At 38.2% G+C, this 26,557-nt stretch overlaps 1 protein-coding gene across 1 annotated transcript in view; it reads left to right on the top strand.

Annotated features, from left to right (window-relative positions):
- Window positions 1-26,557, top strand: part of ACOXL (acyl-CoA oxidase like) — a gene marked incomplete at its 3' end in the record, with an annotated part of 362,800 nt that overhangs the window by 251,063 nt on the left and 85,180 nt on the right. Inside the window, 1 exon segment of the mRNA XM_079720397.1 lies at window positions 3,196-3,307. Coding sequence (XP_079576523.1) covers window positions 3,196-3,307 — 112 coding nt within the window.

The raw sequence follows: 26,557 nt of genomic DNA, 5'->3' as shown, positions 1-26,557 counted from the left end.
AGCTTGCTGCTCTTTGAGTGGAGCTGGGTCTCAGCATTGAGATGGAGATCTCTGGGAGAGTTTTCACCATTTGGTATCATGTGGAGCCAGGAGGTCTTGTGGACCAGTGTCCTGAATTTGGCTTTCTCACCTCAGAGGCACAGGCCTTACAACTGGCCAGCGCACCAAGACCCTCTCAGCCACACGGCTCAGAAGAAAAGGGAGAAAAAAGAAAGGAAGGAAGGAAGGGAGGGAGCGAGGGAGGGAGGGAGGGAGGGAAAGAAAGAAAGAGAGCAACCAAACCAAAAAACAAATCCACCAATGATAACAAGTGCTAAAAACTATACTAAAAAAAAAAAACCCAAAAAAACCCCTGACAGACAGATCCCTAGGACAAATGGTAAAAGCAAAGCTATACAGACAAAAATTACACAAAGAAGCATACACATACACACTGACAAAAAGAGAAAAAGGAAAAATATATATACATCTTTTGGGAAGTCTGAGGTCTTCTGCCAGCATTCAGTAGGTGTTCTGTAGGAGTTGTTCCACATGTAGATGTATTTCTGATGTATTTTTGGGGAGGAAGGTGATCTCCACGTCTTACTCCTCCGCCACCTTGAAGGTCTCCCCTTGTCTAATATCCTTACTGGTTTTTGTATCAGGGTGATGCTGACCTCATATAATGAGTTCAGAAGTGTTCCTTTCTCTTCGATATTTTGGGGTAGTTTGAGAAAGATAGGTGTTATTTGTTCTTTAAATTTTTGGTAGAATTCACCTGTGAAGTCATCTGGTCCTGGACTTTTGTTTGTTGGGAGTTTTTTTAGTTTGGTTTTTTTACTGATTCAATTTTATTACTGGTAATTAGTCTGTTCATATTTTCTATTTCTTCTTCATTCAGTCTTGAAAGAGCATACGTTTCTAGGACTTTATCCATTTCTTCTAGGTCGTCCATTTTATTGGCGTATAATTGTATTGTTTTCCATTCTCGTGACAGGTAGACACTTCGGATATTAACAGGTTTTCACTCCTCTGAGCAGAACTTCTGTGAACGTTTGTATACAAGTGTTTTCATGAATGTGTTTTTATTTCTCTAAGGCAAATAGTAGGAATGGAATTGCTGAGTCATAGGTTATGTGTATTTAGTTTTATGAGAAACTGAGAACTTTTTCCAGTGTGGTTTTCCAGTTTTACAGTCCATCAACAAGTATGAGAGTTCTGGTTACTCCTTATCCTTGTCAACATTTGAAGTTGTCAGTTTATTTAGTTTCAGTCATTCTGGTGGATTTATTATGCTACCTCATTGTGGTTTCCATTTGCATCTTCCTGAAGACTCATGATGTACATTTGAATTTAATTTAAATTTTATTTAAATTTAGAGTCATTTTGACCTTCTTGTGAAATACAAGGAGGTTGCCCTTAGTGATTTTCCCACTTTTAAGATACTCTGCCTAGTCTTCTATGCTGGGTGAGCTCCTAGAGCCATGTGGCACAGTCATCCTTGGTAGGTGACTATGATAGGGTGGGTGGATGAAATCCACTTCCTGTGGTGCATGCTGTTCACAACCTCAGGTGGACAGCATTCTACAATAAATATCCCAGGAAAGGTAATTTCTAATAACGACATTCACAGTCTCCATGTTTCCTAGTAACAGTCCCTGGAATGACTAAAACATGCTTTTCAGTAGAATATGAAAGTTCTTTACAGCTTTTGTGAAATAGTTTGAAACAGAAACCCAATCTTCTAAAGACTAGATTCAGAATAAGTATTGATATAATTTAAATTTCCATTAACTGGTGTATAAATAACCTCCCATCTTACTTGTCTAAATGGAGGATGATTCTCAAAAGCACTGTATCAGTGCTTCTTAATATTTCTCTTGTGGCTTCTGATTAAGCAACAACAAGCTACTTGTAGGTTTTAAATTTTAATTAAAGAGAATCTAAGTTATTTGGGTCTTATAATAACTTACTTCCCAAAGATCTGGGGGAAGGGGAGGGCAAAGGGGTAGCTGAGCTATGGGAAACCCTAATTGTGAATTAACTCCTTAGTTAATTCTAAGTTCTAAAGACAGAAGTTTCATGGAGGGTTGGGGGGACAAAATCACCCCAAAAGGCAGAGTTGCATGATGAAAAGCCCCAAGAATTTTTGAGGGAGACTTGGGTGTTTTGAGTCTGTCTGTGCCTAAATCTCTTAACTCCCATGTGCCCCAGTTTCCTCATTTGCCAGATGGGGAAGATGGAAATTACTTCCTGCTGAAAAAAGTCACCATCTCTGTGACACACTCTACCCTGCGCTTGTCCACACCCCTCTCATTGCCCTCTGGGGCTCCTCTTCCCTTCAATACAGGCATCCCCTGAGACAACACTGAGCTTGAACGTGTTCTGCCTCTGTGCCCTTGAGCAGGTTACTGAATCTTGCTGAGCCTCAGATTCTCCAACTGTACATTGGTTAATTGTAGTATCCACATCACAGAATTATTGAGATTATTGAATAATTCACAGCAATAGTTAGCAATAAATACATAATGTATTTGAGAAACATTATTCATTGCCAAGTACTTTGTGACAGATATATTTGACTACTACTATTCATTTGTAATCACTGTTATAACAAACATCCAATGATGTTGGGTAAATTATTATAAACCTACTTCATGAAAATTATATAGCTGTTAATGAAGGAAGACTATGTAAAATATTAAACACTATTATAATACAATAGTAAGTGGTATAAATTATTAGGTATAAAATAAGCTACAAGGATATATTGTACAACACAGGGAATATAGCCAATATTTTATAATAACTAAATGGAGTATAACCTTTAAAAATTGTGAATCATTATATTGTACACCTGTAACATATAATTTTGTACATCAACTACACTTCAATAAAAAATTTTTTTAAAGCTAAATAAAATATACTTTAAAAGATTAAAAAAGTCATAAGTGGAAAAATCAGTAAACCAAATTATCCTTATATCACAAGGATGACCACATAAAATAACTAGATCCAAGCATTCGTCCAAAAAATAGCAAGAAGAGGCACAAAATACAGCAAGTAAGAGATGCAAGGGGATGATTACATGTACTTACACTACTTATCTATTGGGAGGAAATTCTTTTTGAAAAAACAAACCCGTCTATTTCTTTCAAATTGAAATTCTTCGGTGAGGACAAAATAATAATGATGGTCACTGTGTTTTTCTTTCAGTTTCCTGGCGTTTAACATGGACACAGTCGGTAATCTTGCCTTTCTGTTGAAAGCAGTCAATTTTCATGAAAGGGTTCTTCAGCAGGGTTTGGTGGCCCGGATTTATTATAAGGTAAAGATACATTGTGTTATATTTTTCCTTTTGGTGTTTAAGGCATATTCTTGCTGGTGAACTATCTGCTAAATGTAATACCGGATGAGTCAGCGTAATTACAAGCTTCTGGAAATGGCTAGAATTCCTACAAGCCATTTTGCATGACAGCCTTGCTCACTTTGGAGGCCCTGATGCTAGTGATTATCTCTTGTGCGGCATCTTTTAGAATTTTACCTGCAAGTGTCATTTGGCTGCCATGGGAGTTGATAAGTGGGGTAATTTTTAACCCTTATTGGAATTGAAGAGTCATTGTCTGTATGTAATAACGAATACATTGTTTTCTTGGGGGGGGGGGAGTGCATCAGGCACATGTGAAAATTAACCATTGAATTAGCCTGAGATGCACTCTATTTCCTATTAAAATGCCCATGACGTTCTGCAAAAACATAAAACCTCTTATCAGCATTGATAAGAAATCTAGAGGGAATTTGCACCAAGTACTATACCAATGGGGTTGGTTTGAGGAAACACCCCCGCCCCAGCAATATCTGTTTCATCTCCTAATCCCAACATGGAATAGACAACAAGACCCCAAGAGAAGGCTTTACTTATCCCACTTTCTACCCAGGCTCAGGACCTCAGGGCTACCATAACCTGAAATCAGACCACGGCTCCCCCTCTGCAAAGGAATTATGTTCCAAGAGGACCAGAATTGGGTCCCATGAAACTCTCCCCCTTCAGTTCGTCTCTTTTTATATTGATTCCAAGATCACATCTCCCAGTACAACACAGAGGAGGAGGAGGATGAATGGCACATGAGGATGGGTATTCTCTTCGGAAATGCTCTGTGGCAGAAGCGCCTTGGGAGCAGAAATGGTCAAAATCCACCTTGTGAAACAGAGAGACTGATGAGTACCTGCTGGAAGTTGGGCCAGGTTTGTGCAAACCACTCCATCCTTCAGTTGTAGGTCTGAGGAGAGTTCCTGCCAGATGCCAAGGACACATCCAGGTGGGTAAAAGTCTCTCCACATTCCCTGCCCTTATCAAACATGGAGCCAGCCAAAGTAAGAGAAGGATGCGATCAAAGGCAAAGATGCACTTGTAAGCAGAACTAACAATGGAGAAAATGTAATCTATGAACTAGCTTTCCAAGACTGTAGAAGTAAAGGATAAGGATGAACTGGCATGGGGACTTCCCTGGTGATGCAGTGGTTAAGAATCTGCCTGCCAATGCAGGGGACACGGGTTTGAGCCCTGGTCTGGGAAGATCCCAAAGGCCATGCAGCAACTAAGCCTGTGTGCCACATCTGCTGATCCTGCGGTCTAGAGCCTGTGAGCCACAACTACTGAGCCCACGCGCCTAGAGCCCATGCTCTGCAACAAGAGAAGCCACCACAATGAGAAGCCCGTGTACCACAGTGAAGATTAGCCCCCGCCCACTGCAGCTAGGGAAAGCCCGTGTGCAGCAATGAAGACCCAACGCAGCTATAAATAAATTAATTAATTTAAAAAAATGATGAAATGGCATGAGATGATAATCAACAGAGTGAAAATAGTAGAAATACAACCCATGGTTAAGAAATATTCCTGAAATATTCCTGAAAATGCTGGAACAAAAGGAGCAGAAATATAATAACCAACACAAAAGAAATATATTTTTCTTAGTGTAAAAAAATCAAGATTTTAATAGGGAAACAAGACATACCTGGATATAGCTTGCAAATCCAGAGTAAAGAGAATTTCATTAAAGCAACCAGACAGAAAATAATAGTTTACCAACAAATGGAAAAAAACAAGCTTAACTTAAATCTTTATTCACCATCTCCAAATGGAGTAAGACCTGCTCTTCTAAAGAGGAAACTCATGACCTAAGCATACCATTCCAAACCAAATTTAATTCATGAGTACAAGCAGTGGAAAGATATCCTCAGAAATCTAAGAATCAGAAGCAATTTCACTCCCATGGCCTTCCTTAAAAATTATTCAAAGACCTACTCAATAGGACATGAAAAAGAATCAAAAGTAATAACTTGAAAATAAGGAAGTCAAGATATAAAAGAATTGATGGTCCATGTGAATCTGCCTACCAATAATTATGTGTTTTAAAAAATTAGTTCCAGAGTTAAATACATAAGCTAAAAAATGTTTTTGGAAAAAAAACATGAATTAAAAAAAAAACCTTTGTGTCATTGGGTCTATAATAGATTGGTTCCTAATATATTTTAAGGTAAGATAAAAAAAACTAAAGTAAAGTAAAAACATGCTCAACTTCTTACTTTAATTGCAGGGTAGGCAAAAGGCATTGTTTTGTTTGATCATTAGAGAAAAACATAGGTTAAAATATATGTTTTATTACATTAAAAGTCAACATGATTTCCTTCCCATTTAGGTTACCACAGAGCATTGAGTAGAGTTCCCTGTGCTGTACAGTATGTTCTCAATAGTTATCTATTTTATATATATTTTATCTATTTTATATATAGTATCAATAGTGTATATATGACAATCCCAATCTCCCAATTCATCCCACACCCTCTTCCCCCTTGGTATCCATATGTTTGTTCTCTATATCTGTGTCTCTATTTCTGCTTTGTAAATAAGGTCGTCTACATCAGCTTTTTCAGATTCCACATATATGTTAATATACGATATTTGTTTTTCTCTTTCTGACTTACTTCACTCTGTATGACAGTGTCTAGGTCCATCCACGTCTCTACAAGTGACCCAATTTCGTTCCTTTTTATGGCTGAGTAATATTCCATTGTATATATATACCACATCTTCTTTATCCATTCCTCTCTTGATGGACATTTATGTTGTTTCCATGTCCTGGCTATTGTAAATAGTGCTGAAATGAATATTGGGGTGCATGTGTCTTTTTTTCAAATTTATTTATCTTATTTATTTATTTTTGGCTGCATTGGGTCTTTGTTGCTGCGCACAGGCTTTCTCTAGTTGTGGCGAGTGGGAGCTACTCTTTTCTGTGGAGCATGGGCTTCTAATTATGGTGGCTTCTCTTGTTGCAGAGCACAGTCTCTAGGCGCATGGACTTCAGTAGTTGTGGCGTGCAGGCTCAGTAGTTGTGGCACATGAGCTCAGTTGCTCCGCAGCATGTAGGATCTTCCCGGACCAGAGCTTGAACCTGTGTCCCTTGCATTGGCAGGTGGATTCTTAACTACTGCACCACCAGGGGAGGTTTTCTCAGGATATATGCCCAGTAGTGGGATTGCTGAGTCACATTGTAGTCTAGTTTTTTAAGGAATGTCCATACTGTTCTCCAGAGTGGCTGCACCAATTTACATTCCCACCAACAGTGTAGGAGGATTCTCTTTTCTCCACACCCTTTCCAGCATTTATTATTTGTAGATTTTGTGACGATGGCCATTCTGACCAGTCTGCAGTGATACCTCATTGTAGTTTTGATTTGCATTTCTCTGATAATTAGTGATGTTGAACATTTTTTCATGTGTTTGTTGGCCATCTGTATGTCTTCTTTGGAGAAACGTCTATTTAGGTCTTCCACCCATTTTTTGATGGGGTTGTTTGTTTTTTTGATATTGAGCTGCATGAGCTGTTTGTATATTTTGGAGATTAAGCCTTTTTCCATTGCTTCATTTGCAAATATTTTCTCCTGTTCTGAGGGTTGTCTTTTTGTCTCGTTTATGGTTTCCTTTGCTGTGCAAAAGCTTTTAAGCTTCATTAGGTCCCATCTGTTTATTTTTGTTTTTATTCTCATTACTCTAGGAGGTGGGTCAATAAAATCTTGCTGCAATTTATGTCAAAGAGTGTTCTGCCTCTGTTTTCTTCTAAGAGTTTTAGTGTCTGGCCTTACATTTAGGTCTTTAATCCATTTTGAGTTTATTTTTGTGTATGGTATTAGGGAGTGTTCTAATTTCATTCTTTTACATGTAACTCTCCAGTTTTCCCAGCACCACTTATTGAAGAGGCTGTCTTTGCTCCACTGTGTATTCTGGCCCCCTTTGTCATAGATTTGGTGACCATAGGTGTGTGGGTTTATCTCTGGGCTTGCTGTACAGTAGAAACTAACACAACATTGTAAAGCAACTATACTCCAATAAAAATTTTAAAAAAATGAAAAGGCAGTCTACTGAGAGAAGATATTTGCAGATGATATATCTGACAAGGGGTTAATATCCAAAATATACAAAGAATGCATACAACCCAACATCAAAAACAAACAAACATACAAATAACCCAATTAAAAAATGGGCAGAGGACCTGAATAGACATTTTCCAAAGAAGACATACAGATGGCCAACAGACACATGAAAAGGTGCTCAACATCACTAATCATCAGGGATATGCAAATCAAGACCACAAGGAGATATACCTCACACCTGTCAAAATGGCTATTATCAAAGACCACAAATAACAAGTGTTGGAGAGGATGTGGAGAAAAGGGAACTCTTGAGCACCGTTGGTGGGAGTGTAAACTGGTAAAACCATTATGGAAAACAGTATGGAGTTTCCTCAAAAAATTAAAAAGAGAAGTACCATATAATCCATCAATTCTACTTCCACTAATTTGAAAAGATATATGCTCCCCTATGTTCACTGTAGCATTATTTATAATAGGCAAGATATGGAAACAATCAAAATGTCCATCAATAGATGAGGGGATAAAAAAGATGTGATGTATATACACACACAATGGAATATTATTCAGTCATAAAAAGAAGGAAATCCTTGTATTTGCAACAGCATGGATGGACGTAGAGGGTATTATGCTAAATAAAATAAGTCAGATAGAGAAAGACAGATACTATATGACTTCACTTATGTGTGGAGTCTAGAAAACAAAACAAATAAATAAACATAACAAAATAGAAACAGACCCATAGATACAGAGAACAAACAGGTGCCTACCACGGGGGAGAGTGCTAAGGGGATGAAAAGAAAAAGAAAATCAACTATGTGAGGTTATTAGCTTGATGGTGGTGATCACTTCACCATGTATATTTATATGAAGTCATCATGTTGTATATGTTAAATGTATACAGTTTTGTCAATAATACCTTAAGCTGAAAAAAGATTACAAATTACAATTTACATAATTAAAATGCATCCACTTAAATGAGTTTTGACAAATTTATTTAACCATGAAATGACCACCACAATCTAGATAAAAAACATTTCTATCACCCAAAAACATTCCCTCTTTCCAATCAATGCCCACCAGTACTCCCAGCCCCAGGTATCAGTGGTTCTGTTTTTTGTCACTATAGACTGGATTTTAATCTTGCCTATTACTGAATATCATCAGAATGAAATCATATAGAATGTACTCTTCTGTGTCTGGCATCTTTTTCTCAGATTAATGTTTTTGCAATTGATCCTTGTTGCTTTATGTAGCAGTGGTTCATTCTTTTCACTGTCAAGTAGTATTCCATTGCATGGATATATTGGAATCTGTTTATCCATTAATTCGTTGATGGGCATTTTTGTTATTTCCAGTTTTGGGCTATTAAAAATAAAGCTGCTATGAGTATTCCAAAAAAAAAAAATTCAACATGAGCACAAAACACAGGATGTTTGTTTTGCAAATCAGTACAGAAGAGGCAGCAAAGGTAAATACATGACCAAAAGGTTGTGCACTCAGAGACAGAGTAAAGAAGACACATCAGAAAGCAAGTTCTTGGAGGCTTCTAAGGCCCTCTGATGCTTTTCCTTTAGATGTTCCTACACCGAGGCTGAAGGGCTGTTTAGAGAGTTCCCACTGCCAGTTGCTCCCTGGTTTGAGACTTTCTCCAGGGACTGCTTCTCCGAATCTCTTCCTGTTCATTGTGACTTCCCCTTTGTCCCTTGTCTAATTTGTATAAGTACAAATCCCCTCTCCCTGTTTCCCTGGCCCCCAAAGATTGATGATTTGACTTGAAGTGCCCTGGTCTAGTAATCCCTTGAAATCAACTTTTCCATTATGATCCCTAAATTCAGTCCACAGTAAGCCATGGAGAGGCATCTTCTGTTACATTTCCATCCTTGGGGACCATAACTCCCTCCAGCTTCCACATCTAGAAGGTGGAGGATTAGATTTAAACTGGGCTATAATATGAAATGAAAGAGTTTTCCATTCTCCTAATAAAAGCATAGACTCTCAGATTACAAATAAATCTAATCATGAACATTTTGTACAGAAACAAATCTAATTATATACAGTGATGTATAGTTATATACATCAAAAACAAAAATGATTTTTAAAAGGAAGAATAAGTATAGATTGGGCAACAGCAAGTTATTTTCAGATATCTTTCAGAAGATTAGGGTATTAGTCTGCAAGGACTGAAGCCTCCTGGCAGCACCCACATGAGTGATCTTGGTAGTGTATCCTTCAGCCCCAGTCAGACCTTCAGACCCTGTAAGGACTGGGGCCATAGACAGCTTGCTGCAACCTTGACAGACCCTGGACCCGAACCATCTGGCTTCTGGATTCCCGACTTTCAGGAACTGTCTGAATAATGAGTGTTTGCTTTAATCTGGTAAATGTGGGGGGTATTTTTTACATGGCAATAGATACCGAATACAGATTTGGGCACCTCAAAGTTGGGTTCTGATCTAACAAAACCCTAAAATGTGGCTTTGAACCACCAAAATTCCTCAAGCCAGAAGCCGGTTGAAGAAATGAACCAATCACAAACATGTGTACCTTTCATGATAGCAGGATGCCTCAGAGGAAAGAACCAAGAGCCAGAGGTGAAGCCAAGAGCCATGGAGAAAAAAAACCTCTTGGGCATGGGTAGGACTGAATCCTAATCAAGGAACTTCTGACAATGGCTCAGCCGGATTTCAGAATTTCTGTGGATTTCTGACCCCTGTATTCCTCCCATTTTCTTCTTTCCTGAGCAAGAGTATAATCCATTCCTATCCCACTAGTGTGTGTTGGCCATGTAGGGGACAAATAACTTGTTTCTTTAGTTAAAAACCTTCAAATCAAGAGGAAATGTTCTGGAGGAATGACATCTGAGGAAACTTATCTGCATCTAAACTGGATGTAGATGATGAGCTCCTGGAATTTGGACTAATGCTGGTAATGGAATGGGAGAGGGTTTTTTGGGCCTTGGGGAAAGGTGAGGATGGGCTGTGATAGATAGGGTCCAAGGTGGCCTTCAATAATCCCAGCATCCTGGCAGTCACATCTTTATACAGCTCCCTCTACATTGTACTAGGGTTTGTCTGTAGAACCAGTGGAATACAGCATAAGTGATGGTATGTCTCTTCTAAGATTGCATTATAAAAGTTACTGTGGATTCTACCTTAGTTTCTCCCTCCCTTTCTTGGATCCCTGACTCTGGGGGAAGTCATGTCATGAGCAGCCCATGTGTCAAAGAACCAAAACTTCTTCCAAATCTACGTGAATGAAGACTGAAGTGTTTCCTGTAGCCCTACTCACATCTCCAGAGATGGCAAGGCCTGGAGCAGTCAACAACTTGACTTTAACCTCATAGCAGAGCCCGAGCCAGGAGCACCAATCAAGACATGCCCAGATCCAAAAACCCTCAGAAACCATGTCAGATAATAACAGTTTTTTTGTTTTAAGATGCTAAATTTGGAGATAATTTGTTGCACTGCAATGGGTAACTAATATAGCATCAGAAAGCAAAAATCATGTAATAGTTTTGGCATTGATACATTTGTTGAAACAAAATTACAGAAGGAGATTATAGTCTTTTAAAATCACTATTTCTGTCTAATAATATAAGGAATGACATAGACATTCTTTCTATGTCAATAAGAATATGATCCCCCAATATTCTATGCTCCTAGTTTTTTGGTGATTATACACAGTGCCATAATGAACATTCTTAACAATGCAGTTTTTCAACTTTACATCCAAAGTGTTCTCTACAAATATTGAACCAAATTGTACTTCCCCAAGGTCCACATTTGTCCACACTCTTTTTTTTTAACACTTTGTTTCTCCAGCTTTCTCACTTTTTATCTGGGAGTATGTCATATCATATTAGATGCTCTCTGGTACTTATTAAATATTCAGAACTATTTTCTGGTTAAAATTGTTCTTTTCCAGAGAGCAAATAGTTCACAAGTGTGAACTGTTTTCTTATTTTGAGAAAAGAAAAACTTTACACACATACAAGTGTATTTTCTGGTCAGAAGAAACAAACAAACATTAGATGTGTGGCGTGGCAAAGAAATACAAGAGTTTTAGAATCAGACAATTATGTCTTACCACTTCTGAGACTTATTATCCCAATTCTATATCCATAAATTTGGGGTAATAAGAGTAGATACAATACAAATTTGTTGCAAGGATGAAATAAGATAGAATATGTTTGTTGTTGTTTTGTTGTTGTTTTTTTTGCGGTACGCAGGCCTCTAACTGTTGTGGCCTCTCCCGTTGTGGAGCACAGGCTCTGGACACGCAGGCTCAGCGGCCATGGCTCTCGGGCCCAGCCGCTCCACGGTATGTGGGATCCTCCCAGACCGGGGCACGAACCCGTGTCCCCTGCATCGACAGGTGGACTCTCAACCACTGCGCCACCAGGGAAGCCCAGAATATGTTTTTTAAAAAGCATTTAAGAAATGATAAACCTTACACTCGTGTTAATTATCTGAGTTACTACCATTAGTGTAACCATTTTAATAGTCAATTCAATTAAATATTCATTAGACAATACAGTTTTCTAGGGCTAAGCATGGGAAGACTACAAAGATTATTAAGATATGCTCCTGGGGCTTCCCTGGTGGCGCAGTGGTTGAGAACCTGCCTGCTAATGCAGGAGACACGGGTTCGAGCCCTGGTCTGGGAGGATCCCACATGCCGCAGAGCAACTAGGCCCGTGAGCCACAACTACTGAGCCTGCGCATCTGGAGCCTGTGCTCCGCAACAAGAGAGGCCGCGATAGTGAGAGGCCCGCGCACCGCTATGAAGAGTGGCCCCCGCTTGCCACAACTAGAGAGAGCCCTCGCACAGAAACGAAGACCCAACACAGCAAAAATAAATAAATTAATTAATAAACTCCTACCCGCAATATCCTCTTAAAAAAAAAAAAAAAAAAAAGATATGCTCCTACCTTGGGATAAGGCCACTAGTTATAGCCCAAGGCAGAATGAAATAAGTACTAACTTATGACAGAACCTACAAGCTTAGAGAAAAGAATTTTGACTTCTACATTTAAGTTTGTATTTTTGGCTCAGCTTTTTGTTCAGCTAGCTATATGTTGGCTTATGTCTACCTACATTAATTTGGTGTATCTGGAAATAAAATGACCTGGTCAGCAATTTGAACATCTGACCCAAATGGAGTCTGGAGAATAGTCTTCGAACAGTGTCCAAAGGTGGGTGATTTCATCTAGAATGCCAAGATCTTGTAAAAATAACCATGTGTTTTGGTTCAGGATCTTTTCAAGAAGCAAAAATATGAGTGGGCTCCAGAAGTCTGCTTTTCTTTTGTTTTACAGTAATACTCTTTAATGTTCCTCAAATGCACATTTTGTTTTGGAGACACTTAGCTCACTCGTGTTAGATAGCCCATCTCCCTCTTACCTTGGAGGGAGCATTAAGGGCTAGAAGTTCGCAGAGGTAGAGAGTCAAGACCCCTAGGTCCTCACGAAAGACCTATCATCTCATACTGCCTTCCCCTCCTTGGTGCAGCCAGAATTTAACTTAAAATGGTGCCAGGAAATGTCCTTCTGTGTGGTGGTGGCCATGGAGGGAGCCCAGCCCCATGGCTTGTCTTGGAAGCTCCACTTCTCCAGCTTTCTAAAATCATGCTGCAAACGTTGTTCATCAAGGTCACTATATCACTTCCCCATTAATGGCAGGGGGGAGACAATAAACAATGACTTGTCACTTTGAGAATATTTTATTAAGGACTTCATTTTATAGAGAAAAATCTAGGGGAGAAAAATGTATCCCCTGAGTAATCAATATGTTTAACAGATGACTGTTTATTTTCAAATGTGGGTAACAAAAATTGGGCAGGTAGAGGGATGATAATTCAGGTGGGATGAAAACTGTTCTGGTTAACCAGTTTATTCATGTCTGTCTCTCGTCACCTGTAATATTCTTCTACTGCACTGGTGGTTCCCCCATTTCAGGGTGTGTAGGAATCACCTGGAAAAGAATGATTTAAAAAATCTGATTCATGTTGCCCTCCTCCACACTGCAAGGCTGAGTCAAAAGGGAAAGAGAAGTGGTTTGTAAATGAATATCATTAATCATCCTCAAAATTCAGGGGCAGTCAACTCACTTGGAAACAGCTACCCTAAGTTATTTTTTCTTATTCAGAATTTGAGGTCTGGTTGGAGAAGAATTGGTGGAGGCTGGCAATAAGGTTTTTGGAGAAGTAACTTTATAGAGCTTTCTGTTTAGAAAAGTGACAGTCACCTACAGTTTTTATTGTTGTGGTCAGTGCAGCCTGACTGCTGTGTGTGTGTGTATGTACACATGAGAGAGAGAGAGAGACTCTAAAGCTCTTTAGATCTTTAGAATATAATGAAATCATAGTACCTCTGAAGGCTATCTTTCTAACAGATGATGCCAGTTATTTTGTTAGAATTTTAGACTAACAGTTTCTTTGCCCAGGTCAACTGGTTGGCATTTGGAATCTTATGTGAGTTCTTGTCCGCAGAAAATGTGAGCTGTCTGTATCAGTGACTGGATGGCACACACATGGCATGTGCTGGAGGTCAGGCTGCCAGAATCTCATCAGTCACAGGTCCTCAAGAGCTTTGGTCCAGTGATGTCTGGTAGATCCAGAGAGGAGCTAGAAAATACCATTGTCAATGAACCCAAAGAGAATACCTGGTCTGCTTTGCTTGTACTTCTCTGAGAGTTTCAGAGTGGAGACAGGAATCAGAGAGTAACAGCAGCTGGGTTGTGTTTGTTACATTTTTAAAAACCAATACAGCAACCTGAAGAGCAGATGTTTTACTAAAAATCTCATGGTACAGAAATGCCAAGAGCTTTATTCCAGAGACAGATCATCAAAGACAGGAAACAGGATTAGAAACCAAATTTCCTGAGTTCCTGGTTTGCATTGATCTTGCATCTTCTAACTCCTGTGGTCAAGTTGGGCTGGGAAGATGACCAGCAGACCAGGGCAACCTGGTGGAGGGGCCTTTTTGTCTTCAGAGCACTGGGCGCTGCCTATGCAATGGCCACCTTATGCAAAAGTAAGGCTTTGCTGCTGACTGGGGCTTGAAATTCCTTTAATGGGGAACATATACCCATTTCTCAGTGAGAGCTAAGGCTTAAACTCCTGCAACTCAGCGAGGGGGAAAGAGTGACTGACTTCCACTTCCCAATAGCTGCACATGGTGTGAGGAAGGGGCAGGTGGTGGTCTGAGAGACCTCAGAGTGGACAGGCAGGAAGATCCGAGGCTGCCTGTGCCTACCTCCTCCTGTGTGCCGTGCTCCTAAGGCTTAGCTTGGCACTTCCCTCTTTGTTGTTTCTGGTCATAGGAAATGTTTCTGTTCTGTGATGCTTTCCTCTCTCTGATTCTAGTTACGTTAAACCCAGTTAATCCTAGGAGTTGCATTTTCTCTTTTCCCCTCACTTCTAACTTTCTCCATCTTTCTCTCAAAGAGATCACCTAAGTTCTCTTCCTAGGGAGGCCTATTATAGGTAGGGAATGGAAAGGAAAGAAAGAAAGTGAAGTGATGAGAAGGAAAAGGAAGAGGAAGTTATATTTCTAATAACTGTATGGGCAGTGCAGTCATTTCCTTTTTTTGTGTGAGAGCTAGAAGGGTCGCTCAGGAGGCAATCTGAGGACCAAAAAGGTTAGTGGTGGGCTTCCCTGGTGGCGCAGTGGTTGAGAGTCCGCCTGCCGATGCAGGGGAAACGGGTTCGTGCCCTGGTCTGGGAAGATCCCACATGCCGCGGAGCGGCTGGGCCTGTGAGCCATGGCCGCTGAGCCTGTGCATCTGGAGCCTGTGCTCCGCAATGGGAGGGGCCGCAGTGGTGAGAGGCCCGCATACCGCAAAAAAAAAAAAAAGAAACAACAACAACAACAAAAATCCAAAAAGGTTAGTGGTTTCTTCAAGGGAATGCAGTCACCAAGAGCAAAGAGGAGACTCACATTTGGTTATGCAAATATACTATTTTTTTCCTTAAACTTTCACCCACTATTTTAGTAATCATCTATAGATCTTTCTGGAAATAATCAATACTGTGGTGTTTACTACTGGGAATTCTATTTCTCTCATTCCTGCTACATTCCTTTATTAGAAGCAAGAGCTGTCCCTTCTCTTCCAGTGATTTAATGATTTATCTACTCAATTAATCATTATTTACATCAGTGTGGATTAATGGATATTTATTGTATATTTGGGCTACGTCCAATTCTACCATATTTTATTTTCGTGCTCAAATTGTTCCAGCTTTGGCCATTGAGATCTCCTTCAGTTTCACTAGCCCCTGTATCTCTTTGATATGTCCCCATCTTTTTTTTTTTTTTTTTGAAACGCTTCCTTATTTTTTGGTACCATAAAATGTTCCAGGCTCATCTCATATTTACCCTGCCCAACCTGTAATCAACCATTTCTCCAAGAGTCCCTGGTTCCTTTTATTGGAGAATAGTATTTAAAAATCAATATCTGGTTGCTGAGTATGCTAATTGCTACTGGAGGGTCACTACTTCTAGGCTTGTTCTAAGCTAGAAAATAGATACAGGTTTACTCACTCACACATTCTCACACAGATTTGTATGCACATATATTAGAAACCATGAGTTTATACTGGTAGTTCTGATTCCAATCCCAAACCACAAGCATTCCCTCTTTCCTATTTGTAACTTCTTTCTCTGAGAAAGTGAGAAATCTGGCTTTCATTGTCTACTATGTTTACTTATTTGATCTTCCCTAGTATACACGTTAAGTAGTTTCAGAATTGCTAACCCATCTCTCTGTGAGAAACACATTTACAACTAGAATACAGTATTTGTCTTTGTGAACTTAGCTTACGGTATCTAATCAAAGTAGTATTTCCAAAATTACTTTGACTTGTTCTTTTCTTCTCCTTCAGTGAGATTGTGTTATTCATTTGCAACACAGTTAGGTTCATTTGTGGCTATTTGTATTCTACTCTGGGATCTCCCAACATCCTGGTTGATTTGAATCCATTCATGTTTTGTCTACATGAAACACTACGTTTCTAAGAATCAAAGCTGTACAAAAAGTATACTCAGAACTGTCACTCCTTCCTCACCCCTACCTCCCCACTTCCATTCTTCTCTTTTTTCCCCACATACCTCCAATAGGTGAGCAGACTATTTAGTTTTTGGTTTATCCTTCCTTTATTTCTTTCACACAAATAATCAGATACATTTGTATTTTCTTATATTGTTTTCTCTCTTTCATGAAGGATCACATATCATAGATACTCTTCTGTATTTCTTTCCCTCTTAACCGTATGTCCTGGAAAGCATTCTACATCAGTTCATAGAGATCTACCTTATTCTTAAACAAACAAACAGAAAAACAGCAGAATAATACACTGTATGGATGTATCATAGCTTACTCAACCCCTCTTTATTGTATGCATATGAAATTTAGTATTGCTTAGGTGTACCTTTAGGGTGGATTTCTGGAAGTGTGATTGCTGGGTCCAAAGGTAAGTGCATATGTAGTTTGGTTAAGTATTGTCAAATTATCCCTCAGAAGGGTTGTACCAGTTTGCGTTCTCCCCAGCAACGTTTGTTTCTTCACAGCCTCGTCAACAGAATGTGTTCTCATACCTTTTATTTTTACCAATTTGATAGGTGAGAAATTATATCTCTATATTGGTCTAAGTTCTATTTCTCTAATTATGAGTGAGTTTACATAGTTGTTCATCTATGTGAGAGCTATTTTAACATATTTTTCAGGTATTATTGTTCATATTAGCTTCCCATTTATCCATAGGGATTTTGGTATTTTTGTACAATAATTTTCTATATTAAGGATCTTATACCTTTGTCATATTGCAAAAATTTCTTCCAGTTTGTCACTTGTCTTTTGACATTGTTCGTGGTAATTTTTGCCATGCAAAAAGGTGTTTAACTTCTGTGTAGTCAAATGGATTTTAACAGACAGAAAGCCTTTCCCTACATTTAGGTTAAAGAAGAAGTTACCACATGGGAACCTCAATCTTAATGTCCTGAGGAGTCAGCAGATAAAGTTTGGGACTGTCAGAAAGACTGAAAATTGAAGGGGAAAATTTTAAAAAAGGGAGCCATAGAGAGGGAAACTTCAAAATATGTGTATTAACACTACTCAAATCTTTAACTGATATCTGGAATATGCATAGGTGGACAAAACTCCAAAGAGCTCAAGGGATCTTTCATTTGAAAGGCTTAAAAAGCTGAGCAGAGAATTCAACTGTTGCCTACCACATAGGACACAGAATATGTAGTTTGAGTTCTGCCCAGTTAGAGAGGTATGGAAAGCTTTCCACTGGAACACCAGAAGGGCCATGCCTTAGGTATAAAAAACTATGTCCCAGGAAAGGGGATTTACTCAAGGACTACAGGTAGAATTAAAAGATACTAAAGGCAAAACCAAAAAGATTCTTCCTGACAGTGAATTAAACCAAGCCTCTACAGATTCAAGTTTATCTGCTAATGATTTAACAGCATGCTGGAATGAAACTCAACACTCTTTAGAGGAAAATAACAGGATCCAGAGTGAGTAGTATTTACAGTGTCCAATATACAATAAAATATTACCAGACATGTGAACAAGTAGAAACATGTAATCCATAATCAAGAGAAAAATCAGTTGATAGAAAAAGACACCAAAAATAACTCCAGTGTTGAAATTAGAAGACAAGCACTTTTGAAAAAATATGATGAATTTATTAAAGAGTGGGCAGGACATAATAAATGAAATTTTCAGGAGACTTTTGGAAATTTTGTATACTTTTAAAACCCAAGCAGGATAGAACTGAAAAATACAATACTATAAATAAAAAATTGGAACTTCCCTGGTGGTGCAGTGGTTAAGAGTCTGCCTGCCAATGCAGGGGACATGGGTTTGAGCCCTGGTCTGGGAAGATCCCACATGCCACGGAGCAACTAAGCCCATGTGCCACAACTACTGAGCCTGTGCTCTAGAGCCTGTGAGCCACAACTACTGAGCCTGCATGCCACGACTACTGAGGCCCGTGCGCCTAGAGCCCGTGCTCCACAACAAGAGAAGTCACCACGATGAGAAGCCCGTGCACTACAACAAAGAGTAGCCCCCACTCGCCACATCTAGAGAAAGCCTGCACACAGCAGCAAAGACCCAATGCAGCCAAAAAATAATTAATTAATTAATTAAAAAATTAATTGGGTGGAATTAACAACAGATTGGATGCAACAGAGGAAAATGTCAGTGAACATGAAGACATCAATAGAAATCCTTTGAGCTAAAGCTCAGAGAGAAAAAGATTGATAAAAATGAACAGAGCCTTAGTGACCTGTGGGACAGAATCACACACTCTAATATACATGCCCTTGGAGTCTCAGAGAAAGATAAGACAGAATGGAACAGAAAACATATCAGCCAATTTTTAAAGAAATGACAGCACACAACTCCAGAAAGCTCACAAGATTCAGACAGAGAGGATTGAAACCAACCAACCAAACAAACATAAAAACAGAAGCACATCATAGTAAAACTGCTGAAAATCAAAGATAAAGAATAAATTATAAAAGTAGCCAGAGAAGAAGGAACATTAGAAACAGAAAAGAAATGATAAGAATGATGGTTGATTTTCATTAGAAATTGTAGAGCCAGAAGACAGTGGAAAAGATATCTCTAAAGTGCTGGAAAAAAAACAAAACAACTTTCTCCCTAGAGTTTTAGAGCCAGCAAAGATATGTATCAAAAATGATTTAAGGCATTTTCAGGTAAAGGAAAGCTGAGAAAATTTGTCATAAGCAGACCTGTACTAGAAGAAATGTTAAGGAAGTTTCTTCAAGCTGAACAAAATGAAATTGCATGGAAATTTAAACCTAAAGGAAAGATGAACAGTGAAAATGCAAAATGTGTAGGTAAATATTAATGTCACCTTCCTTCTTAAACTTTTTAGAATTCAATTGGCTATGTAAAGCAAACGTAATCATAGTTGTTTTGGTTTTTTAATGTATATGGAAGTAAAATATATGGCACCTTAGCACAAAAGATGGGATGTAAAGTACTTGGAATTATACTATTATAAGGTTCTTATGTTATACATGGATTGTTATTAATTAAAGGCAGACTGTCATAGTAAAGAATATATATTTTAATAGAGAAGGTAAACTGAGACAAAAAAGAAAAATCCTCAGTTAATCTGGAAGAAGGCATGGAAGAAGGAACAAAAACTAATGACCTAAGTAGACAGACATACCATAGTAGTATAATAGACTTATACCCAACATTATCAATAACTATATTAAATGTAAATGGACTGAACATTCCCATTAAAAGGCACTTAAATTGTCATGGGGGTGCAAAATCTCACCTTTATGCTTTGAGGATAAAGATACAGACAAGAAAAAGATATAGCTTTCAACTAAAACATGAGAGCCTAAATTAATATCAGATAAAGCAAACTTTAAGACAAAGAGTATTACCAAGGATAAAGAGGGTCATTTCATGAAGATTAAAAGACCACTTCATCAAGAAGGCAATAATCTGAAATAGGTATGCACCATAACAGACATTCAAAATACATGAAGCAGGGGAACTTCCCTGACATTCCAGGGGTTAAGCGTCAATGCTCCCACTGCAGGGAGCATGGGTTTGATCCCTGGTTGGAGAACTAAGATCCCACATGCCATGTGGCCTGGCCAAAAAAAAAAAAAAAAAAAAAAAAGCATGAAGCAGAAATTGACAGAACCAAAGGGAGAAACAGACAAATCCAATAATTGATGAAACAAATAGACAGGAATTCAATATGGCTTAAAAGATGTGAACAACACTATCATCCAACTCTATCTATTTAGCATTTATAGACATATATTGAAAACTACACCCAGAACTACAGTTGCTGTTCATAAGACAAATCTCAGTAAAAATTTTAAAATATCAAAATAATACAGAATACTTTCCCTATTGATAATGGAATTAAATTAGAGATCAATAACAAAAAGATATCTGGAAAAATTTCCCAAATAAATATTAAGCAACTCATTTCTGTGAATCCAAGAAGGAATCTCTAAGGGAGTTAGAAAATATTTCAAACTGAACGATAATGAAAGCAAAACATATCAGATTTGGTGGGTGTAGTGAAAAGAGTCCTCAGAGGGAAATTTATAGATTGAAGTATTTATCTTAGAAAATAAAAAAAGGTTTAAGTAAATGATGTAAGTTTCCACCTTAAGAGCTAGAAAAAGAAGAGCGAAGTAAGTAGCATAAAGGGAATGATAAAGATTAGAGAGAAATCGATAAAGTAGAAAATAAACTCTAGAGAAAATCAACAAACCTAAAAGTCTGTTCTTTGAAATGATTAAAGATTGATCCCTAGCAAGACTGATCAAGAGAAAAAGAGATAAAGGACTAGCTAACAAGATCAAGAATGAAAGAGGGAATATCATAGCATATAGGACAGAGATTAAAATACAATAGGGAGTATTATGAACAACTTTATGCACATAAATTCAAGAACTTAGAACAAATTCCTGGAAAAACACAACTTTCAAGAGCAAGCAAAAAAAAAAGAAAAAAGCCAAACAAACGAGGGAACTAAAAATACCTATTAAATGAATTTAATTTGTAATGGAAACATTCTACAAAGAAAGCTCTAGGTCCAGATGGTTTTTCTGTTGAATCCTATCAAACATCTGAAGACAAAATTATACCAGTCTTACACAAAACTCTTTCAAAAACCCATATAATACTGATATGAGAACTAATAAGTACATTGCAAAGAAAACATTATAAACCAATATTTTCATTACATAAGTAGAAATGTATAATAAAATATTAAAGATTGCATCCAGCAATATATATACAAAGAAAAATATGTCACCAAATGGTGTTTACTCCAAGAATGCAGTGTTGATTTAACATTCAAATATCAATGAAATCTACAACATTGACAAAATAAAGGAGAAAAATTATGTGATTATATAATGCAGAAAAAATTTGACAAACTCCAACATCAGTTCATGGTTATAAAAAGTCTTAGCAAACTAGAAATAGAAACTCATTTCCTCAATTTTGAAACAGCACATCTACAGTAAACCTATAGTTAAGATATCTAATGGAGAAATATTGCCCGCTTTCCTCACTAAGAGGGAGAACAGGTGAGAATGTCCACTATCACCACTTCTATTTGACATTACACTGGAGGTCCTAGCTGTGCAACAGCTAGGCAAGAAAAAGAAATAAATGACAAATATTGTAAAGGAAGAAATAAATCTGTCTTAATTTGCAGATGAAATAGTTGTTTAAATAAAAAATATGAAAGACTTTACCAAAAATACCCCCAAACTCTACCAGAACTAGTAAATCAATACACAGTTACAGGATACAAACTCAGTATCCAAAAAAAATTTATTTTTTTTAATTTTTATTTTTTTTTGTGGTACACAGGCCTCTCACTGCTGTGGCCTCTCCCGTTGTGGAGCACAGGCTCTGGTCACGCAGGCTCAGCAGCCATGGCTCACGGGCCCAGCCGCTCCGCAGCATGTGGGATCTTCCTGGACCGGGGCACGAACCCGTGTCCCCTGCATCGGCAGGCGGACTCTCAACCACTGCGCCACCAGGGAAGCCCTAAATTTTATTTTTATACACTATTGATAAACAATTGGAAAACAAAATGTAAAATTAAATTAAATTTACAATATCATTAAAAAACATGAAGTTCTTAGGAGTATATTTTACAATAAAAATTCAAACGGTGCAAGATTTATATATAGAAAACTATAAGACATTGCAGAAGGTAATTAAAGAAAACTTAAATAAGTGGAAAAGTATATCATGTTTGTGCATGGAAAGATTCAGTATTGCTGTGATGTTCATTCTCCTTAAATTGGTCTTTATTTTTTTATTTTTTGTGGTACGCGGGCCTCTCACTGTTGTGTCCTCTCCCGTTGCGGAGCACAGGCTCCAGACGCGCAGGCTCAGCGGCCATGGCTCATGGGCCCAGCCACTCCGCGGCATGTGGGGTCTTCCCAGACCTGGGCACGAACCCGTATCCCCTGCATCGGCAGGCGGACTCTCAACCACTGCACCACCAGGGAAGCCCCTATTTTAAAAAAAAAATTTTTTTTTTTAAATTGGTCTTTAGAGTCAACACCATCTCAGTCAAAATCGCAGCAGGACTTTTTGTAGAAACTCACAAGCTGATTTGACAATTCATGTAGAAATACAAATAGCCTAAAATAGCCAAAACAACTATGAAAAAAGTTGAAGAAATGTACAGGCCTTGTACTACCTGATTTTAGAGTTAACGCTAATGCTCCGATAATCCAGACAGTATGGGATTGGCATAAAGATAAACAAATAGATCAGTAGACCACTACAGAGTCCAGAAATCGACCCACAAATATATGTTCATTTGATTTTTTACAAAGGTACAAAGGAAATTAAATGATGAAAAGAGAAATTTTTTCAGCAAATTGTGCAACAAACAGCTAAATATCCGAATGGTAAAAAATGAACCTTGACCTATTCCTCACATAATACACAACAATTAATTTGAAATTGACCATAGACTTAAAGTGAAAGTGAAAACGATAAAACTTTTAGAAGAAAACATAGGATATCTCTTTGGCATTGGGGTAAACTAAGATTTCTTAGAAAAAAGATTAAAAGCACTAACCATTCAATTAAATATTGATTGATTGGATTTTTTTAAAAATTAAAAACAAAATTGTTCTCCAAAAGACACCAGTAAGAAAGCAAAAAGACAAGCCATGACCTTGGAGAAATTATTTGCAACACATGTATCTGACAAAAGACTTTTATCCAGAATACATAAAGACCTCCTCTAACTTAGTAACAAAAAGACATAATCTAAGAAAAATTACACAAGAGACTTGAAAGACACTTCACAAAAGAAGATAAAAGAATGGTAATGGGAGCTTCCCTGGAGTAGTGGTTGAGAGTCTGCCTGCCAATGCTGGGGACACGGGTTCGGGCCCTGGTCTCGGAGGATCCCACATGCCACGGAGCGGCTGGGCCCCTGAGGCACAGTTGCTGAGCCTGCGCGTCTGGAGCCTGTGCTCCACAGCGGGAGAGGCCGCGACAGTGAGGGGCCCGCGCACCGCGATTAAGAGTGGCCCCCGCTTGCTGCAGCTGGGGAGGGCCCTCGCATGGAGACAAAGACCCAGCACAGCCATAAATAAATAAATAAATAAAATTTAAAAAAAAAAGAATGGTAATGAGCACATTAAACTTTGCTCAATCTTATTAGTCATCAGGGAAATTGAAATTAAAACCACAATGAAATACGACACACCCACTGCAGTGTGTTAAACTAAAACGATTGATGAAATTCAGTCATGGTGACAATATGATACAAGGGGAACTTTCATAATTGCTGTTGGTAGTGTAAAATAGTAATACCCATTTTGGAAAACAATTTGGCAGTTCCTTATAAAGTTAATTATATACCCACCCTACGACCAGAACTTTCCTCCCTAGGTATTTACCCAAGAAAAATGAAACCCTGCTCACAAAAAGACTTATACAAGAATGTTTATAACAGCTGTATCAATAATAGTCAAAAACTGGAAACGACCCGAATGTTCATCAACGTGAGTCTGGATAAACCAGTTGTGGTATCTTCATACATAGGAATTGTATCCAGCAATAAAAAGGGATAAAGTACTGTTACCTGAACCAAATAGCGAATTTTGCAGATGTTATGTGTAGTGAAAGAAGCCTGGCAGAAAAAATTAATAATGTATAATTCCATTTATATGACATTCATTCAAGAAGGGGTGAAATTAGCAGATGGTTATCTGGGGATCAGAGAGTGGGAGACTGGTACTGACAGAGAGGGAGTACAGAACAGGGTCTGCGAAATTTCTATACCTTGGCCTGGGTGGTTACATGGTTACATACACATGTAAAAAATCATCAAGCTGTCAACTTAAGATTTATGCATCTGACTGTATGCCTCTTATTCCTCAATTTAAAAATTTAAAGATATAACTTAAGTGGTGCCTCACAGCATTTAGGTTGTTTGCATTACAGGCACTTATCATTTTTTTGTATATGAAATTGGAAACTTAGAAGTTTCCAAGATTCAGCTGCTGAATCTTGATACACTAATTGGGGAAAAGAAGAAATGGCTAATGGCAACAGCATTCACCAAGTGTCAGTTCTGTGTTAGACAGTTTTCAGTGTCACACCAAAACACAGTTGTGGGTGCCCAGGCCAGCCAGCAGCATGGAATCCAGAGAGCATGGTGACAGATGACGGGGGAGGTCTGGGCCAGTGGCCAGGGTCACAGGAGTCTGGCAAGAGGTGAGCTATTGAGGGCTGCCCCGAAGTCAGGCAGACATACCCTAGAGATTCTGAACCTTCTATCAGAGATCTTACATCCCAGAGGCTGGACCCCAGGAAGCAGGGCCCTGACCAAGGTGGAAGGAAGGCCCAGGCATGGACCGTTGGGCAAGTCACCCAGACAGGACAAGGGGACAAGACAGCTTAGTTTCAGAGAGAGGCAGATCTATGGGGACATGTACCAAACTCTGGGCTCATGGTTGAAGAGCATACCATAGAAATGACATTTTTCTTATTTATGGCACCCTAATTACTGGTGAGTTTGACTTGGTATAAGTGACTGAATACTAAACAACAGTTTCTTTTTGGGGGGTCTCTCCTTTTTTTTCAGCTTTATTGGATATAATTGACATAGAACATTGTGTAATTTTAAGGTGTACAATGTGGTGATTCATATATGGTACACTGATTACCACAATAGTGTTAGTTAACACTCCCATCATCTCACATAATTACATTTTTGGTGGAGAGTGAGACATTTAGGATCTACTGTCTAGCAACTTACAAGTATGTAGTATAATAGTGTTAGCTATAGTCACCATGCTATACATTAGATCCGCAGAACTTAATACTATTGTAACTGGAAATTTGTACCCTTTGACCAACATGTGTCCATTTCTCCTGCCCCCAACCCCTGACAGCCACCATTCTACACTGTTTCTATGACTTCAGCTTTTTTAGATTCCACATATAAATGAGATTGTACAGTTTGTTTTTCTATGTCTGACTTATTTTACCTATCATAATGACCTCAGGGTCTATCTGTGTGGTTGCAAATGGCAGGATTTCCTTCTTTCTTATGCTGAATAATATTCCATTGTATATGTATGTGTGTGTGTATATATACATGTATATATACAAACACTTAGTTTGCTTCCATATCTTGGTTTGTGTAAATAATGCTGCAATGAACATAGGAGTGCAGATATCTCTTCAAGATAGTGATTTCATTTCCTTCAGATAAATGCCCAGAAGTGGGATTTCTGGATCATATGGTAGTTCCATTTTTAATTTTTTTAGGACCCTCCATACTATTTTCCATAGGGGCTGTACCAATTTACATTCCCACCAACAGTGCACAAGGATTCCCTTTTCTCCACGTCCTCACCAACACTTTTTATCTCTTGTCTTTCTGATTATAGCCATTCTAACAGGTATGAGGTGATATCTCACTGTGGTTTTGATTTGTATTTCCATGATGATTAGTGATGTTGAGCATCTTTTCAAGTACCTTTTGGCCATTTGTATGTCTTCTTTGGAAAAATGTCTATTCAGGTCAACTGCCCATTTTAAAAATTGGATTATTTGGTTTTTGGGGTTTTTTAAACAATTGAGTTGTATGAGTTTCTTATATATTTTGGGTATTAACTTCTTATCACATAGATGGTTTGCAGATATTTTTGCACATTCTGCAAGTTGCCTTTTCATTTTGTTGATTCGTTTCTTTTGCTGTGTAGAAGCTTTTTAGTTTGATATAGTCCCACTTGTTTATTTTTGCTTTTGTTGCTTGTGCTTTTGGTGTCAAATCCAAAAAAATTGTTGTCAAGACATTGTTTTCTTCTAGGAGTTTTATGGTTTCAGGTCTTAATATTTAAGTCTATAATCCATTTCTAGTTAATTTTTGTAAGTGGTGTAAGATAGGGTCTAATTTCACTCTTCAACATATTTTATTGAAGAGCCTATCCTTTCCCCATTGTGTATTCATGGCTCTCTTGTCAAATATTAGTTGACCATACATGCATAGCTTTATTTCTGGGCTCTTGATTCTGTTCCATTGCTCTGTGTGTCCTTTTTTTATGCCAGCACCACACTGTTTTGATTACT

This window comes from Hyperoodon ampullatus (genome assembly GCF_949752795.1).
Source record: "Hyperoodon ampullatus genome assembly, chromosome: 15".
NCBI lineage: Eukaryota > Metazoa > Chordata > Mammalia > Artiodactyla > Ziphiidae > Hyperoodon > Hyperoodon ampullatus.
Note: the sequence above shows the minus strand (reverse complement) of the source record. Positions and strands in the feature narration are given on the sequence as shown.